The sequence below is a fragment of the Phoenix dactylifera genome, unplaced genomic scaffold, assembly GCF_009389715.1.
Source record: "Phoenix dactylifera cultivar Barhee BC4 unplaced genomic scaffold, palm_55x_up_171113_PBpolish2nd_filt_p 000885F, whole genome shotgun sequence".
Lineage (NCBI taxonomy): Eukaryota > Viridiplantae > Streptophyta > Magnoliopsida > Arecales > Arecaceae > Phoenix > Phoenix dactylifera.
Window position 1 is genome coordinate 24,017 of NW_024068248.1, and position 18,933 is coordinate 42,949.

The following is an 18,933-nucleotide window of genomic DNA, read 5'->3' on the forward strand; positions in this document are numbered from 1 at the left end:
GCCCTTCACTGATAGGATTGATAGGAGGGAGTTCCGCGACTTTGTGCAGCTAAATGGCTTGGTGGACTTAGGCTTTTCGGGGCCACGGTTCACCTGGTGCAACAATCAACCTGGCGGTGCTAGGGTGTGGGAGCGGCTAGATAGGGCCTTTGCTTCCCCAGGCTGGATCCTTCGCTTCCCTACCTGCCGAGTCAGCCACTTACCCCGGATTGCATCAGATCATTGCCCCTTGTTGATTTCGACCTCGTCGGTATCGGGTCACCAGAGTCCTTTTCGTTTCGAGAAGATTTGGCTTTCGTACCCCCAGTCCTGGGACATCGTTCGCGATGCGTGGCGTGTTCCGGTGCGGGGGGACGCGATGCGGCAAGTCTCACGCAAACTCGAGTTGACCAAACGGCGGCTTCGCCGTTGGAATCGCGAGGTAGTGGGCGATATTTTTCGGAGATTGGAGGGGGTGGAGGAGGAGATCACGGCACTACGGAGGAGAGAAGACCTACGGGGTGCACTCCCGGAGGATGACATGACTCATCTTCGGGGGCTTCTTGCGACGCACCACTCACTGCTACGGCAGCATGAGATTTTCTGGCGACAGAAATCTCGGGTCCAATGGGTTAACGAGGGTGATCGCAACACCAGGTTCTTTCACCGGACGACTGTTATTCGGCGTCAGCGGAGTATGATCCACTCACTGCGTGATGGGTCTGGCCGCCGAGTGGAGGGTGAGCCTGCTGTTAGACAGGTTCTACTTGACTTTTTCCGCGCCAGATGGACTGAGGATGAAGGCCTTGGTGCTGATGACCACTTTCCGCGGGTTGATGCAGGTATTGCTGATGATGAGAATACGACCCTGATACGGCCGGTGTCGGCGGAGGAGGTGCAGGAGGCTGTCTGGGCGCTGGCAGCAGACAAAGCTCCAGGACCAGATGGTTTTCCCCCTTTCTTCTTCCGTAGATATTGGGGTATCATTCGGGGAGCTGTGATCGAGGCTGTTCAGTGTTTCTTCACTCAGGCAGCCATGCCTGAGGATTGGAAGGCCACCTTCATTACGCTCATCCCGAAGCGCCAAGAGGCAGTAGAGCCGGGGCACTTTAGGCCCATCAGTCTGTGCACAACCTTGTACAAGGTTGTGGCGAGGATTATGGTGGGCAGGATAAAGCCCCTACTGTCGGGCATCATCAGCCAAGAGCAGGGGGCATTCATTGCGGGAAGGAACATTTCCCACAATGTCATGCTGGCTCAGGAGATGATGTGGGATCTCCAGCGAGCATCGAAGCGGGGCAGTTTGATGGCAGTCAAGCTGCATATGGAGAGGGCTTATGACAGGATCAGATGGAGCTTTCTCCGGAGGGCTCTGGAGGCTTATGGCTTCCACAGGCGATGGATTGGATGGGTCCTAGGGTGTGTCCAGGGGCCGAGGTTCTCTATTTTGTTCAACGGCACTCCTTCGGTGTTTTTTGAGTCTACTATGGGGTTGCAGCAGGGATGTCCCTTATCCCCTTACTTATTTATCATTTGTTCTGACATATTGTCCCGTGCCCTCCAGAGGGCGTGTGTAAGCCGGGAGCTGGAGTCCTATGTTCCAGCACCGGGGGCGGGACCTGTCTCTCACCTACTTTTTGCTGATGATTGTCTTCTTTTGTCCAGGGCGCGGGTTTCGGAGGCACGTGTACTTCGCAGAGTGTTGGCAGATTACTGTGCGGCATCCGGACAGAGAATTAATTTCACGAAGTCAGCTATCCAGTTCAGCCCTAGCACAGAGAGCAGAGTCGGACAGGAGATCAGGAGTATTTTGCAGATGCCCGAGCAGGAGGGGACTCTGGTTTACCTGGGAGTTCCCATCACAGGCCCGAGGCTACGAGTGGCGGAGTGCTCGGGGTTGGTGCAGCGGGTCGAGAGTAGGCTGGAGGGATGGAGGGCATCATCTCTATCCATGATGGGGAGGCTGACACTTGTCAGATCGGTGCTTGGGTCCATGCCGGTATATCTCATGGCCAACACTGTGGTCCCTAAGACGACTCTGTTGAAGATTGAACGTCTTCTCCGGAGCTTCCTCTGGGGGTCCCATGGTGGGGGTCGTGGGGTACATTTGGTGGCCTGGGAGCGGGTATGCCGGCCTACCAGTGAGGGTGGTCTGGGAGTTCAGTCCCTTCTGGAGCGGCGTGAGACACTCATTGCACGGCATGCAGCTCGTTTTTTGTTGGAGCACATGGGCTTTGGAGTCGGGTGATGGCAGCTAGATATGGCCGAGGGAGCCCCGAGGTGGCACGGCGTGGTCGCCGCATCTCTTTCATGTGGCGTGAGATTGGGAGGTACCTGCCGACTGTGTTAGCTCATACCATGTGGCTGATGGGCGATGGCCGGACTATTGTTGTGACTGATGACCCGTGGGTGGATACCATCCCCTTGAGATATTGGCCGACGACGGTGGATTTCGAGGCAGCAGTGGGGCTCCGGGTGTGCGACCTCTTAGCACCAGGGAGGGCAGCGTGGGACGTGGACAGACTCCATCAGTTGTTCGGGGCACATCTAGCCGAGAGGATCCTTTCTCTGCCAGTACCAGGATGCGAGGGCCCAGATGTCAGAGTTTGGAGCACTTCATGCAGGGCCAGTGTTAGGCTGGGTGATCTGGCCCGGGTGATTCAGGGCGAGCATGAGAGTGGATGGGACGGTGCCTGGATTTGGAGGTCTAGGCTCCATCCGAGAGCAGCACTCTTTCTATGGAAGGTGATGTGGGACCGCCTTCCGACGAGAGCTGTGCTGAGCCGACGTGGTCTGGGGATCCCTGCGGAGTGTGGGGCCTGCGGTGCGGATGAGTCAGTTGATCATGTACTATTTGGATGTTTTTGGGCGAGGCGGACATGGCAGTGGACGGGTATCCCAGAGGAGGTTTGGCGGGAGAGGAGACTGTTCCTACAGATGATACGTCAGTGGCTGGCTAGTCCCCGGACATGTCAGGAGGCCATCCGAGCGACTTGCACCGCCCACCAGATCTGGTTGGCAAGGAACGCTCGCACCTTTGGCGAGCGTAGGATGTCGTCGAGGTTTATTGCGGAGTCCGCTCGAGTACTGGCGATGGAGTCCATACCTACCAGCCCTTCAGATACGACCTTGATAGCTCGGGACACCTGGGGTTCTTGCTCTGCTCAGGCAGTTCTCCGATCGGTGTTTTTCACCTGGGAGCCCCCACCCCCGAGTTTCCTCAAGGTCAATTTTGATGGTTCAGTACTAGACAGTGGTACACGAGGCGGTGCCGGCTTCGTCATACGAGACCCTCACTTTAGGGTAGTGGCAGCGGGCGGTTGCCGGCTATTCGACACATCAGTGCCTGCGGCGGAGTTGCGAGCTGCCTGGGCCGGCCTCTACCATGCGCGGCGGGTATTACGGGCTAGCTCGATCATCTTAGAGGGCGACTCATCCACTGTCATTGGGTGGATTCGGCGGGAGAGCACTGACCATCCTCTGATCCGGGATATTAGGATGATGGTGAGGGATGCTGTGGCCTTTGAGGCTAAGCATGTATTCAGGGAGGCTAACGGGGCGGCTGACTGGGTAGCTGCATATGCAGCACACCATTCAGGATACGCCCTGTGGGCAGGAGAGCGGGAGTTGCCATCGGCACTACGCGAGATTTTGTATTTTGATGTTCTTGGGTGCATTCGGACACGTGTTGTTTGAAGCACCCGTTTTAAGCAGCAAAAAAAAAAAAAAAGAAGGTCCGTTTTTCACCCCCCCCCCCCAAAAAAAAGGTCCGTTTCGATAATTTGGAGCCGGAGAGCGTGAAATTTATGGCCAGAGAGATCATCATACTGCGACGGTTGGATCACCCCAATGTAGTGAAATTGGAGGGTTTAGTGACCTCCAGGATGTCTTGTAGTTTGTATCTGGTGTTCGAATACATGGAGCATGACTTGGCTGGTCTTGCTGCCAGCCCTGGAATCAAGTTTACAGAACCTCAGGTTGAATTTTTCTGTTTGTCAAACCTTCTTAATCTTGTTACATCTCTTTTGTACTCATGCTTCTCATGCCATGTCGTGCCATTGCGTGCTGAACTGACCAGCACTTATATCTATGATTTCAAGATAAAGCTGTGTTGTGTCATTATTTTTGAACACTAGCTTGTGTTTACTCTGTCTTTCAAATTAGCTAGACATAAACCCAATCAAAACACCCAGTATCCATTTTCCTTCTTCCCTTATTCTTTTCTGTCAATCTTCGATCTGCTTCTCTTCTCATCTTTCCACTATGAAGAATAACTAGCCTATCTTCATCCTTTTTCTCTGTACTTTTTTCTTGTTTGATTCCTTTTCTTATCTTTCCCCTTTCCTGTCTACTTTGTTTCTCCATCGATTCTCTTTTTTTCAAAAGATATTTCTAGTCACAACAGTGGTATTGATTGCAGCAAGTTTCTATCTGGTCTCTTTTTATCGATCTCCTGCTTCCTTCTCCTCCCTTCCTCTTTTATTTTTGATGGAACTCTGCGGCTATTGAGTGCGGCAAATTTCTGTTAGTCTCTTTATTGATCTCCTCCTCCTCCTCCTCCTCCTCCTCCTCCTCCTTAGTCTGGCCCAAGTAGATTGATATGTAAGCATGCTGAGTATAACTCTTTGATTTTTGCCACATAGAGAGACAAATATAGCAAGAACAAGAACTGTGATATAGTTTCTTCCACTTATCGTGAGTTGAATATCGAAAAGTGGAACTGATAAACCCAGAATTTCCTTATTTAAACTGGACATTTGTCACTTTCATGTCCTTGTATGTGTCAATATAGGAAAGTTTTCTTGCATGTTCCAGCTTTAGAACTAAGAGATTTTTAAATAAATAAATTACACCAAAGAAGAGTTTGAAATTATTATGTGATTCTTGTCAAGTATTTGTAAGGGGATGCTGCTTGTTGGAAAGTCTTTTTGGTGCAGGTTGATAGGGGCACAAATAATTTGAAACATTGTTTTTTGATCTCAAATATGTTTTGTTTGCCTATACTCCACTAAAGAGGGGTGCTTCAATTTATGTAGAAGGTTGTCAAAAAAGGGCAAAGATCTAAAGTAACATGAACGTTGTGTGGTAAGATGTGGACTTGTGGAAAACTTCAAGATAATATTAGAAGTAGCCCTAAAGAGGAATACTTTAGCAAATCCATTCAATGACATTTACTCGGACACTTGGAATGAAACAGCAAAAGAACCACCTCAGTCTGTTTGCCTCAAAATTCTGGAGTTATCCTTCCTCTTCCCTAAAGGACCATCAGTGCCTGGAAATTGAAATATCCATTTCAATTGAAAGGCCTGCAGAAAGAGGATTGCAACTTTTACAGGGAAATGAAATAAAAAAAAGTAGGTACTTGACCGTAAAACCCTGGAACTTCTTGCTAAATTTTCCACTTTGGTTCACAAAATCTATTATTTCTTGCCTGCAGAGAGGAAACGAGTGGATGATGAACAAACCAGCAATATGCGACCATTATAATAACTACAATAATCCATTTGGCAGGGAACAGATACATATATGAATGCTAAAAAAAGAGGGAAGCAGCATCCTGTTAAAAAAAGATCCCTACACTTGGTCATGGGGACAGAGAAACTGAATATATGAATGCTAGATTTGATTTCAAAGTTCAAAATAAACAAGAAAAGAATTTAAACTATCAAGCACGAATAAATCCTATAATCCCAATCCTGAAATACGGAACATGCTTAAACTGTTCATATTTTAAATTAAGAAAACTTACTGTCATAACGTAACAGGAAATTACAGAAAAAATATTAAAAGAACCATGCAAGAAAACAACTTCTTTATGCATTGATTTTTGTTCTACTTTGTGGAAAATGTGCCAGTGTGTCCCTATTTAATCTATAGCAATATTGTACAAATGATTAAAAAATAAAAAGCATAAATAACCGGCATTATTTCAGATACCATATCATAATCATCAGAACAATACTATAATTTGCAGAACGCAAATGATTAAAAAATAAAAAGCATAAATAACCGGCATTATTTCAGATACCATATCATAATCATCAGAACAATACTATAATTTGCAGAACCGCTGTAACAAAGAAGGTTGTGACCTCACAGTAATTAAAAAAGATTTAGTATATGATATATGGATGTATCATAAAACAAATAAAACAACATAAACATTAGAAATAACCAGCACTGTTTCAGATATTACATCATAATCATCAACAAAACATTGATTTATAAAACTACTGATACCAAGAAGGCTGTAACCTCATAATGAATAAGATTTAGTATATGATCCGGACAAGCATCAACGGATCCTTTCTTTAACCAATAAATATGAGCACCTCTATCTGCTTCGTGTCATTGGCTATGAAAATAATGCCAAATGGTGCTTGCTTTCTTGATTGCTTGCGTATGTGCTTGCTTTCGTGTTCGCATGCATGCATTCTTGCCTCGTAATATAGCCAATAACCAAGGTTCGCAATACCAGTTTCAATACCCTTATCGGTACCATGTTGGTATAATGTCAATACAAGTTAGCTCAGTGTGCTACACTTAGTAAACCCCCCATACCAAGTATTGGCTTGGCACCAATATGGTATTGGGCTATATGCACCGACCAGATGAACCTTAGCCTATAGCATTATGTAAGGATATATAAAGCCCTGCTAGCCTTAGAATGCATCCCCCAGCTTCAAAGTTGCATTTTCTGCTTTTTGAAGTACATCTGTCCGAGGACTTGTACCAATCGGCACAATTAGACTATCCTACATAAAAGTGAATAAGAGAGAATAAGAAATTTGTGACATTCCATAAATGAATGCTAGAAAACTGTAGAAGAAAGGCATATAACTCAAGGTGATACATGGATATGAAAGTTTTAAGTGCAAGATTAGTACTTCTGCAAGCACAACAAGAACCATCTCATCGGGGCCAAGGACCGCATCCTCTACCTAACCTACCTTGGACTCTGCAAGCAACTCGATCCAGCTGGACCCTTTGATCGGTGATCGGTCTCTCCGATCCACCAATCAATGATCATTGGCTGTCTGTTGGCTGATCCATCTCTTCTTGGTGGCGTTGATATGATGCTAATGCTCTTCTCGTCTTTGTGCAGTAAGTGGTATATATGTAGGATTAGAGAACAAAGGGAGAGCAGAACGTGACATGTTGCACCTCGTTGTATCTTCTGCTTCCTTTCGCTCTTTTGGAGTTACTTATGAAACTATACTACTACTATTAATTACTTGTTATTAAGAGTATTAGATGATTGGTGCCGCTTCTAGTGCCGTTACCATAAGTGGAAATGATGCTTCTTTGAATGTGATAAGTGAGATCTTGGTTAGTTGAGATGGAAGACAATTTTGAATCGTTCATACTTTTTCAAATATGATATCTCTCTTGATATATTAGTAGACACTTATAGATGTGACTTTCAAACATTTGCAACGTAAGAATTATAGATCTATTCATGTTTTCGACATTATTTTTCATGTTTTCATTGAGCATATATATATTTTCAAGACTGACTAGAATGAATGCATATGCTCGACAGAAATTATCATAAAAAATTTGCTTTGAGGAATAATTAGATCTCCTGCATGGTTTCAAATGCTTGGTTCATGATGAAATTTCGATGTACAACCTTGGAACGACTGATTCTGGTTACTTTTATGCTTTAAATCATCTTTTTTTGTATATATAATCATCAGGTTATTTCAACATTGGATCCTGATACAAATATTTATTTGGCGTAATATGGTACTGTTGGGGGAAAAACCCCAAGTCATACCACCACGGAGGCGCTCGCGCCGACCGGAAAGGTGCTCGGCCAAAGAGTGCCGATCAGAGAGCACCAACCAGAGGGGTGCTCGGCTAGAGAGCGCCAATCCGAAAAGATGCTCGGCCCAAGAGTGCCGACCGGAGCGCCAAGAGGTGCTCGGACCAACCAACACGTCCCAAGTAGGGATGCTCGGCTAGAAAGAGCCGACCAGAAGAACGCCGACCAGAGAAGCGCTCGAACTAGGAAGCGCCGACCAGAGAGCGCCAAATAGAGGCGCTCGGCTAGAAGGTGCTCGCCCAAAGGGCGTCGACCAGAAGTACTAGAAGCAACCCCGCCACAGGGCGCCCCTCTGGGCGACCAGCTCGGCTCGGCACCCTTGCCGAGCCGATGCCTTAACTAATACTCCTCCCCGCCAAGCTTTCTCGAAAGGTCCGGCGGCTATACACGCGACTCTACTATAGCCTGCCACTATCTCCAAGCCATCAAGGCGTAAGATCTCTGCAGGTATTCGGCACGACCTGCCATTAATGCATGAGACTCCCTCGAGTCTCCGATGCACCCAGTCATTTAATGAGCACGGCCCAAGACAATCTCCGGATCACTGAACCATCAGAGCGTATGGCTCTCCCTGACCGCCGGTTCATTCGGTAATAAATGCACTTACCATCCACGGACCCCAGGCCCACCACAGCCGGCGGTTCAACCACTCCAATAGGTCCGATCGACCGTGACAACTCCCTGATTCCGGTCCGATTCGGTCCCGTTCTCCACTACGCCATTAATGGGCCAAATCGTGCCCAATTATTACAAAAGAGGACAAACCTCCTGTCACCTCCCAGGTAAAATCCTTCTATAAAAGAAAACCTGGGGGGAAAAGGATGGGGGGCCCCCGGACAGAACCCTCCTGGACCGGGTGGAAAGAAGCAAACAGCACAGACACAATGGAGGATATCACCCTCTTCATCTTCTTCATCTTATCCAAATATTCCTGCTGTCTTCTCCATATACTCTCTTCCTTGCTCTCTACACATATCTGCCCCCCTCTGACTTAAGCATCGGAGGGCCGGCGCCGGGGAGCCCGGCCACCGGCTTTTTGCAGGACTTACACCCCTCCAGGAGGACGTCACCAGTCGGCGCGCCGCCGACCACCGTCCCTGCAGCGAAGCTCCTCCTTCCCCGGCTTCGCGGTAGCCCCCGGGTCCAATTTCCAGCAACAGTTGGCGCTAGAGGAAGGGCCCGAGTTCGCTGCCATGAAGCTAAGAAGCAAAGGGGCTTCCAACGCCTCTCGACGTCCTCCACCCAGTCCTGAGCATTCCGTCCGGAACTCACCACCTCCGGCCGAGTCAACCCCTCAAGTTCGGCCGGAGCAGTTTGATGCCCTGGTGCAACAAGTGCAAGCCTTGGCTACCGCTGTCCAAAGCTTGCAACCCAGGGGCATCCCAACAGCACCGCCTCCTCCGGCTCCAGTCCAACCGGAGCCTCCTGCAAGCGGACTTCCCCTTCGAGGTCAGGACTCTCAAGTCCAGGCCTCCCTCTGGAGAGAGCACCCCGTCAGAGGCCATGGAGGCTGGCCACAACCTTCAGAAGCTGAGTCGGTTTCAGGGCAACCTGCACCCGAGCGAACCGCTGCAGCAATCCTCCAGAACGATGAACTCGACAGGAAGGTCGAGAAGCTGGAGCGCCAAATCCAGGCACTCCATGGCAGGAAATCGGGGCGCGATGGCGACTTTGAGTTTACTACGAAGTCGCCCTTCTCCCCGGAGATTGAAGATGAACCGGTTCCGCTACGGTTCAAGATGCCCCAGGTGGAGCCCTACAACGGCAAGGCCGATCCCCTTGACCACCTGGAGAGTTACCGGGTCTTAATGGCCCTACAAGGAGCCTCGGAGGCCATGATGTGCAAAGCTTTCCCGGCGACACTTCGAGGACCAGCCCGGCTTTGGTTCACCGGGCTGAAGCCGAGTACTGTCTCTTCCTTTGAGCAGCTCGGCAGACAATTTGCTGGCAACTTTGCCGCCAGCCAGCCCCAGCAGCGGACATCCGACTTCCTCCTTGATATCAAACAAACGGAGGGAGAATCCTTCAAGGAGTACTTGGACCGGTTCACCGCCGCAACATGGGAGGTCCGGGAGCTTGACCAGTCAATCGCCATGTCGGCATTGAAGACTGGAGCCCGGTCCTACAGATTCCTCTTCTCGATCGAGAAGAATTTTCCCACGGACCTTACCGAAATGTTCACTCGGGCGCGGAAGTATGCCAAGGCAGAAGAGGCCGTGGCAGTTAGGCGGGGTGGGACCGAGCAGAACCCCAAGAAAAGACGCCGCGAGGAGCGCGGCCGGCCCAGAAGCCCGTCTCCGCGACGAGCTAAGAATCCGCCCCGCCCGAAGAGTCCACCCCGGTTGAGAGGACCGCCGCAGCAGAGGTCACCACTCCGCCTGAGGTTTCCACTGCAGGCCCGTGCACCTGAAGGGAGGTATGAAAAGTATACTCCCCTCAATGCTCCTCGGGCTGAAATTCTCATGGAGATTGAGAGTCGGGATTGCATCCGGCTCCCACCTCCGAAGCCAGACACCAGAATCCGGCGTGATGTCCGGAAGTATTGCCGTTTCCACCGGGATCACGGCCATGATACCGAGGATTGTTATCAGCTCCGAAATGAGATCGAAGCACTCATTCGCCGAGGGGCGCTCGATCGGTTTGTGCAAGGCCGGCGTGAAGGGAAGAAGCCAGCCGAAGGAGCAGCACAGCCTGAAGGTTCAAATGCCAACAGGCCCATCGCCGGCGTCATCAACCACTATCCGAGGCGGGACCTCAGCTGGGGAAGCCTCAGAGGAAGAAGCCTCCTCAAAGCGCCCGCGCACCTCTGAAGCCATCTCCTTCTCAGATGATGATCTAGAGGGAGTCAAACTCCCCATGATGATGCCGTGGTCATCTCCATGATCATAAATAAATTTGATGTAAAACGCATCCTGGTTGATAATGGAAAGCTCGGCGAATGTTTTGTATTTTGGTGCTTATTGTAAAATGGGGATGACAAAAAAACAGCTGCGGAGGATGAATGCTCCGTTAGTTGGATTTACTGGGGGATTCAGTCCCAGTAGAGGGCGAGATCGACCTTCTGGTCACAGCCGGGCTCGCCCCTCGTGAAAGTACCGTGGGTATGAGCTTTCCTTGTAATACGCCTGCCCTCGGTTTACAATGCCATCCTCGGAAGACCAGGACTCAACGCCCTCCGAGCAGTGGTCTCAACTCACCACCTGCTGATGCGATTCCCTACCAGCCAGGGAGTCGGTGAAGTTCGAGGGGACCAAATAGTGGCAAGGCGATGCTACCTAGCGACCCACGAGGCAAGACGACCAGCCGAGGTGCCTGCCCCAACGACTGACCAGCCTTCGACTGAAATTACGGAGGCACGGGTCAACCCCCAGAAAGAGCGGGTAGAGCCTGGTGAGTTGTTAATTCAAGTTCCCTTACGAGAGAACTTTTCCGAGCTAACCGTACAGGTCGGCTCTGGCCTTGGCGAACACGAGAGGAGTCGCCTCGTCAACTTCCTACGGGACAATATGGATGTCTTCGCATGGTCGCCTGCAGACATGCCGGGGATAGATCCGGAGGTCATGGTCCACCGGCTTCAGGTGAAGCCGACCTGCAAGCCCGTGCGACAAAAGAAACGAGGCGCCGCCCCTGAACGACAACGAGCAGCAGCCGAGGAGGTCGGCAAGCTCCTTGAAGCCGGCTTCATCCGGGAGATATCCTACCCGGAATGGCTCGCCAATGTGGTCCTCGTCAAGAAAGCTAGCGGAAAGTGGCGTATGTGCGTGGACTACACCGACCTGAATAAAGCCTGCCCGAAGGACAGCTTTCCACTTCCCAGCATCGACCAGCTCGTGGACTCCACCTCGGGTCACGAGCTGCTGGCATTCATGGACGCCTTTTCCGATACAACCAGATCCGCATGGCGCCAGAAGATGAGGAAAAGACAGCCTTTCATCACCGACGGGGGAACCTACTGCTACAAAGTGATGCCGTTCGGTCTAAAAAATGCCGGGGCAACTTATCAAAGGCTGGTCAGCCGGATCTTCAAAGACCAAATAGGCCGAAACATGGAGGTCTACGTGGATGACATGCTGGTGAAAAGCAAGGCGGCGCAAGACCACATAGCCGACCTCAATGAAGCATTCTCCACACTCCGAAAGTACCAGATGAAGCTCAACCCAGCTAAATGTGCATTCGGGGTCACCTCCGGCAAATTCCTCGGCTTCATCATTACACAACGAGGAATTGAGGCCAATCCAGAGAAGATCCGAGCCCTTCAAGGGATGACGCCTCCCAGTACGGTCAAGGAGGTACAGCGGCTCACGGGCCGAGTGGCAGCCCTCGGGAGATTTATCTTCCGCTCGGCCGAGCGCTGCCTTCCCATTCTTTGCAGCCCTCAAGAAGCCGAAGAACTTTTTGTGGTCGGACGAGTGCCAGCAATCTTTTGAAGAGCTCAAGCACCTGCTGGCTTTCCCTCCCCTGCTCACGAAGCCTCAACAGGGTAAGCTCCTCTACTTGTATCTAGTTGTCTCCCCTGTAGCAGTAAGCTCGGTCCTGGTCCGAGAGGAGGGGGAAACTTCTGAAAACCAGTGTATTACACCAGCCGGGTCTTAAGAGACGCTGAGACCCGATACTCCAAGCTTGAGAAGACCGCCTACGCTTTGGTCATCTCGGCTCGGAGGCTCCGACCCTACTTCCAAGCTCATACAGTGGCTGTGCTGACTGACCAGCCGGTCAAGTAGATCCTGCAGAGATCAGATCGTGCGGGTCGGATCACTAAAATGGGCCATTGAGCTCGGAGAATTCGACATCGAGTACCGGCCCAGACCGGTGATCAAAGCACAAGCACTCGCAGACTTTATAGTCGAGTGCACCATACCGGATGAGGTCGAGCCTGAACCTGAGCCACCTGCTGGAGCAGACCCCGAGTTTGACATGGACTCTACATGTCGATGGCTCTTCAAACTCGGGGGTAGCGGAGCAGGATTTATTCTCACCCAGCCCGGAGGGGGTGGTCGCCGAGCAGGCCCTGCGCCTTCGAGTTTCCTGCTTCCAATAACATGGCGGAGTATGAAGCGCTCGTCGCCGGGCTTAAGCTAGCCAAAGAGCTAGGAGTGAAGGACTTGAAGGCCTTCAGTGATTCTCAGCTCGTCATCAACCCAAATTGTGGGCGACTTCGAAGCCAGAGACCCGACCATGCAGAAGTATCTCCAGAAGGTACGGGATCTCGCCTCGACCTTGGACTCTTTCCACATTCAACATATTGCCAGGTCGGAGAATCTCAGGGCCGACCAGCTATCAAAGCTGGCGTCCTCTCGCATGAGCGAGCTTCCCAAAGAGGCAGTACTGGAATATCTCCAAAATCCCAGCACAGACGAGCCCGAGCAGACCCTCTGCACCGAGCTCGAGCCAAGCTGGATGGATGAACTCATCAGCTATCTGCAAGACGAAACCCTCCCGCTGATGAAACGAGAGGCTCGCCGAATCAAGCGCCTCGCCACCCGGTACATACTATACGAGGGAAAGCTCTATCGGAGATCCTTCACCTCTCCCCTCCTCAGATGCCTTCGCCCAACGGAAGCTAATTATGCCCGGCGCGAAGTCCACGAAGGGATTTGTGGAAACCATCTGGGAGGGCGAGCATTGGCCCATAAAATTCTGCGCCAAGGATATTATTGGCCGACACTCCAGAAGGATGCTATGGATTTCGTCCAAAGATGTGACCCGGTGCCAAAGGAACGCCAATGTTCAGCGCCGGCCCTCGGCTCCTTGATTTCTATCAGCTCCCCTTGGCCTTTTGCCCAGTGGGGAATTGACATCCTCGGGCCATTTTCACTGGCCACCGGGCAAAGAAGTTCCTGGTCGTCTCCATCGACTATTTCACAAAGTGGGTGGAAGCTGAGCCCCTCGCCCGGATCACCGAGCAGAAGATGCGGGATTTCGTCTGGAAGTCCATTATCTGCAGATTCGGGCTTCCCCGCATCCTTATCTCTGACAACGGTCGCCAGTTCGACAACATCCACTTCAGGGAGTTCTGCTCCGAGCTTGGCATTGACCATCACTTCACCTCGGTCGCGCACCCTCAGACGAACGGAGAAACCGAGGTAACAAATCGTACTATCTTGCAGGGTCTCAAAGCCAGGCTCGACAAATCCAAAGGACAATGGGTCGAAGACCTATACAATGTCCTGTGGGCTTACCGGACTACGTTCCGCGTCCCCACCAGCGAGACTCCCTTCAACCTAACATATGGGACGGAGGCCGTCATTCCACTAGAGATTGGGCTCCCCTCTCCAAGAGTCGAGCACCACGATGCCAGCTCCAACTCTTCGCAGCTCAGAGGCAACCTCGACCTGATCGAGGAAACAAGGGAGGTCGCCCGAGTGCGTATGGCGAGGTACCAGCAAAAGACAGCTCAGTACTACAACGCCAGGGTCAAAGTCAAATCTTTCAGACCAGGGGACCTTGTCCTCAGAAGAGCTGAAACCTCCGCCAACTGAGCAAGGGAACTGGCCCCGAATTGGGAAGGACCATACCGGAGTCACGCGCATTCGCCGACCCGGAACTTATCAATTGGAGTCTCTAGATGGGACTCCCATTCCGCGGAGCTGGAGCTCTGAAATCTCCGCGTGTACCACCAGTAGAACCCTAAGGGGTTCCCCATTATTCAACCATTGAATTTCATTCTATGAATTTCATTTCACAATAAACTGATGGTTTGCGAACTTATTCCGAGCTCACCAATTTTTCTGATTATCTCATGGCATCAGGATTATTCTTCCCTGACCACGGTTGGGATGCCCCGGTGCCTCGGGATGATGGAGTACCTACGCGGGCTCCCTGAAGATGTTCGTGAGTTCGTGGCGCGCTCTCCACCGGCAACGAGCTCGCTCGTGCTCCATCGACTTGAGTAGCGGTCCTCTCTTGACCGACGAGCTCGGCTCGGCTCCATCGACTATGAGTAGCGGTCCTCTCTGACCGGACGAGCTCGGCTCGTGCTCCATCGACCATGAGTAGCGTCCTCTCTGACCGGACGAGCTCGGCTCGTGCTCCATCGACCATGAGTAGCGGTCCTCTCTGACCGGACGAGCTCGGCTCGTGCTCCATCGACTATGAGTAGCGGTCCTCTCTGACCGGACGAGCTCGGCTCGTGCTCCATCGACCATGAGTAGCGTCCTCTCTGACCGGACGAGCTCGGCTCGTGCTCCATCGACCATGAGTAGCGGTCCTCTCTGACCGGACGAGCTCGGCTCGTGCTCCATCGACCATGAGTAGCGGTCCTCTCTGACCGGACGAGCTCGGCTCGTGCTCCATCGACTATTGAGTAGCGGTCCTTCTGACCGACGAGCTCGGCTCGTGCTCCATCGACTATGAGTAGCGGTCCTCTCTGACCGGACGAGCTCGGCTCGTGCTCCATCGACTATTGAGTAGCGGTCCTCTCTGACCGGACGAGCTCGGCTCGTGCTCCTACCCGACCTCGGCCGGGATGCTCGAGACGTCGAGATGCCCCGGTTTATCGGGATGCCCCGATGCGTTGGGATGCGGTCTTCATTGACCAAGACGAGCTCGGTCGCTGTCCGCCGGCTCCAGCCGACGAGCTCGGCTCGTTCTCCATCGCCGGATTTCTCTGCCGATGTCCTCGAAGAACGGACCCCGAGCAGAGGAGCGTCTTTAGTCGCCTCAGCGCAAGGACGCATACGGTACCAGGTACCCGTTTATTTAATGTCTTTACATTATTCTATTCTTAGACTTTTCTCTGCCGATGTCCTCGAAGAACGGATCCCGAGCAGAGGAGCGTCTTTAGTCGCTCGGCGCAAGGACGCTACGGTACCAGGTACCCGTTTATTTAATGTCTTTACATTTTCTATTCTTGGACTTTTCTCTGCCGATGTCCTCGAAGAATGGACACCGAGCAGAGGAAGTCTTTAGTCGCTCGGCGCAAGGACGCATACGGTACCAGGTCCCGTTTATTTAATGTCTTTACTTATTCTATTCTTGAACTTTTCTCTGCCGATGTCCTCAAAGACGGAGTCCGAGCAGAGAAGCGTCTTTAGTCGCCTCGGTGCAAGGACACACACGGTATAAGTACCCATTTACTTAACGTTATGGCTCTATCTATTCTTTCTTGGATTTCTCGGCCGATGTCCTCAAAGAACGGAGTCCGAGCAGAGAAGCGTCTTTAGTCGCCTTGGCGCCAGGACGCACACGGTACAAGGTACCCATTTGCTTAATTTTTTACATTAATGTTTTATTGTCTATTCTATTTTTGGATTTCTCTGCCGACGTCCCCAAAAACGGAGTCCGAGCAGAGAAGCGTCTTCAGTCGTCTAGGTGCAAGGACGCACACGGTACAAGGACCATTTATTTAATGTTTCTACATTATCTATTCTGTTCTTGGATTTTCTCTGCCGATGTCCTCAAGAACGGACACCGAGCAGAGGAGCGTTTCAATCGCCTCGGCGAAGGGTGCTCATGACACCAGCACATTATTATACTAAGTCCGGTGAATTCCCGTCACGAGCTGACGAGCATTCGACCCATTTGTTGGAAACGAATCTGATCCGCCCCGGCAACGCGGGATCGAAGTTCACTAACTTCGCCAAAATTTTAAGTCCTAGAGACGCCTTAGGGCTCGGTCGATTCTGGACTGAGCTCGGAAAGCTTCCCGAGCCCAATCCTTGGTATAAGCACAAGCGTTGCTTACCACTGGTTGAAGGACCGAGCAATGGAGCTCGGCAAGCCAAACTTAAACTCAACCTGTGGCGGGTTAAGCTCAGGCCCTAGAGCCCATATCCTCGGAACCTAAAACAGATCCGAGCAGAGAAACTTGGACTACGATAGACGAGTTTCCAAAAAAAAATGTATATTCATTTCAAAAAGGCCCGTAGGCTAAGTACAAAATTCGGGTTCGGCCCTTACAAGTACGGGAGGCCATCCCGACTTTACAAAACAAAACAAAATTACACTCCAAGGCCCGAGCCCGACCACTTCGGCTTCGGCAGTGTCGGGAGCGGCGGGCTCAGCAGTCGGGACCTCCTCGGCCTCGGCAGCGATGGGAGTAGCCTCGGGACGGCTTCGGTCGCCTCGGCCTCCGGAGCACCGCCTCCGCATCCGGCCTTTCAACCCCTGCTCCCGGTTGGAGCAAGTTCACGTCAAAATCCGGGAGGAGCCGCCGCAATTGATTGCGGAAATCCCGAAAGCCCTGGATCAGCCCATTCACGCCCTCCCTCTCCAGGAGGTCGCAGAACTCCCCGACTCGCGAAAGAGCACCACCGCGCTCTGAGCTTGCCCCCGAGCCTCGAGCCCCGACCTCGTGGTAGTGGCCTTCTTCTCGAGGGTTTTTATTTCCCGCTCGAGCTCCGATGTCGAGCGTGCATTCCCCACCTCCTGCTCGCGGGAGGCCAGCGCCTGCTCGACTTCGCCATCGAGCCAGCAGCGCGCAGCTCGACCTCGCCAACGCATGCGCGCCCTTTTCTTCATCGAGCTCGCGTAAGGCTCGAATTCTTCCTCGATGCTCCGACCTTTTCTTGGAGCAAGGGCGCCGGGCATGGGGGCGCCATCGAGGCTCCTCTGGAGCCCGAGCCCCCGAATCCGCGCCCTCCCTCCGACCAGCTTCGGGGCGCGCGGCTGAGAAGGACCCGCCTCGGAGTGAGCGGGGCGAGAAGGACCCGTCTCGGAGTGAGCGGGGCGAGAGGACCCGCCTCGGCCACTGCTGCCGCGGAGGCGCCGGGGTCGCCGAGACCTTCTGCTTCTTCCTCGGCTCGGTGGGCTCGCCCGAGAGCTCGGCTGCCCTCTTTTGGAAGCGGGCGTAGAGGACTTCGCTTTTCGTCACCATCTTTGCGATATCTGCAAAGGCAAAAAGGATTAGAACATTAGAACAGTAAGGAAATAAATACACCTTGAATTACTCTTACCATGGGGACGCGCCGAGCTCAAGCCCACGTTTACCAAAGCGTCCTCATATATGAGGCCGTTCAGTAGATGCCGTCCCCGAAGCTGCGGATGGCGTCGAGGATCCCCTGCTCACGTGGAGAAAGTCTGGGGGGTTTGTTGATGGACTTGAGCTGAGCCGGTCCCACCGTGGGTCAAACCCCCAGGACTGTGCAGAACCAAGGAAGAAGAATTTCTCCTTCCAGCCATGAATGGACGAGGGGGCACCATGAAAGAGTGGCCGACCCGCCCGAAGGGCGATGTAAAGCCACTCCCGTCTCCCCGGATTCGACTTAAAGATAAAAAGTCGCCGGAAAACGTTGCAGAGGTCGGAATCCCCTGCGATACACAGTGACAGGAAGCCCATCACTGTCCTCCAGGCATTCGAGTGAGTTGCGCCGAACCACCGGCATTACCGTCAGCAACTCATTCACGAGCCGTGAAGAGGAAATCGGAGGCCGGCCAGAGCGATTCCAGGTGCACCCAATCCGGCCTACGGAGGATCGGTTATCCGATCCTTCGCCTGGCGGGCTCCAAACGGACCCCTGAAGAGGAAAAAACCACTCTTTCGGTCATTTCGACCTCCAGGATGCTCATGGTGGACTCGACCTCACTGGGGAAAGAACCCATTGCAAAAAGAAAAGAAATCAAAAAAGAAGGACGACCTGGGAAAAACGCCGGAGAATAGAACTTCGGACTGAGAGAGGCTGAGAGAAGAAAGCTAGAAGCGAAGGCAATAGAAGAGGACAGAGGGCCAGGGAGGTTTAAATAGACCTCCCCAACGGCCCGGATCAGCGAGAAAATGCTGTATCCTGTTTAGATAGCGACGCGTGTCGGTCCAAAAACAGAACGACGCATTTAATTAGGGCTAGCGCTTCGGACGCCGAAGCGCCCCATCGGATCGTGCGGCCCCATCATGAGCCACGACGCGAGGACGCTTCGCAAAAAGTGTCCCAATAATGAGACTTTTCGGGAAAGAAGAGACGCCGCCTATTAAAGGCACCTCAAAGCGCTCGATAATTCAAAATACGCAATAAATTAGGATTTTCGGAATTCGTAATGATCCAACTGAAGCTACTTCCCACGCTCCAGCTGTTAGCCAACTGGAACTCGGAAGTCGGGGGGTAGTGTGGGGGAAAAACCCCAAGTCATACCACCACGGAGGCACTCGCGCCGACCGAAAAGGTGCTCGGCCAAAGAGTGCCGACCAGAGAGCA

The 18,933-nt window shown here is 52.1% G+C and overlaps 1 protein-coding gene across 1 annotated transcript; it reads left to right on the top strand.

Moving 5' to 3' along the window:
• Positions 1-2,226: 2,226 nt before the first annotated feature.
• On the top strand, positions 2,227-3,675 carry LOC120107517. Its single transcript, XM_039120809.1, has 2 exons — positions 2,227-3,130; positions 3,224-3,675. Exons 1-2 carry the CDS (start codon positions 2,227-2,229, stop codon positions 3,673-3,675), a joined length of 1,356 nt encoding a protein of 451 aa, XP_038976737.1.
• Positions 3,676-18,933: the final 15,258 nt, after the last annotated feature.

Coding starts and splice junctions, on each gene's coding strand:
- LOC120107517 (XM_039120809.1), top strand. CDS start 2,227: ATGGCAGCTAGATATGGCCGAGGGAGCCCCGAGGTGGCACGGCGTGGT. Junction 3,131..3,223: donor GATAGCTCGGGACACCTGGG/GTTCTTGCTCTG, acceptor TTGATGGTTCAG/TACTAGACAGTGGTACACGA.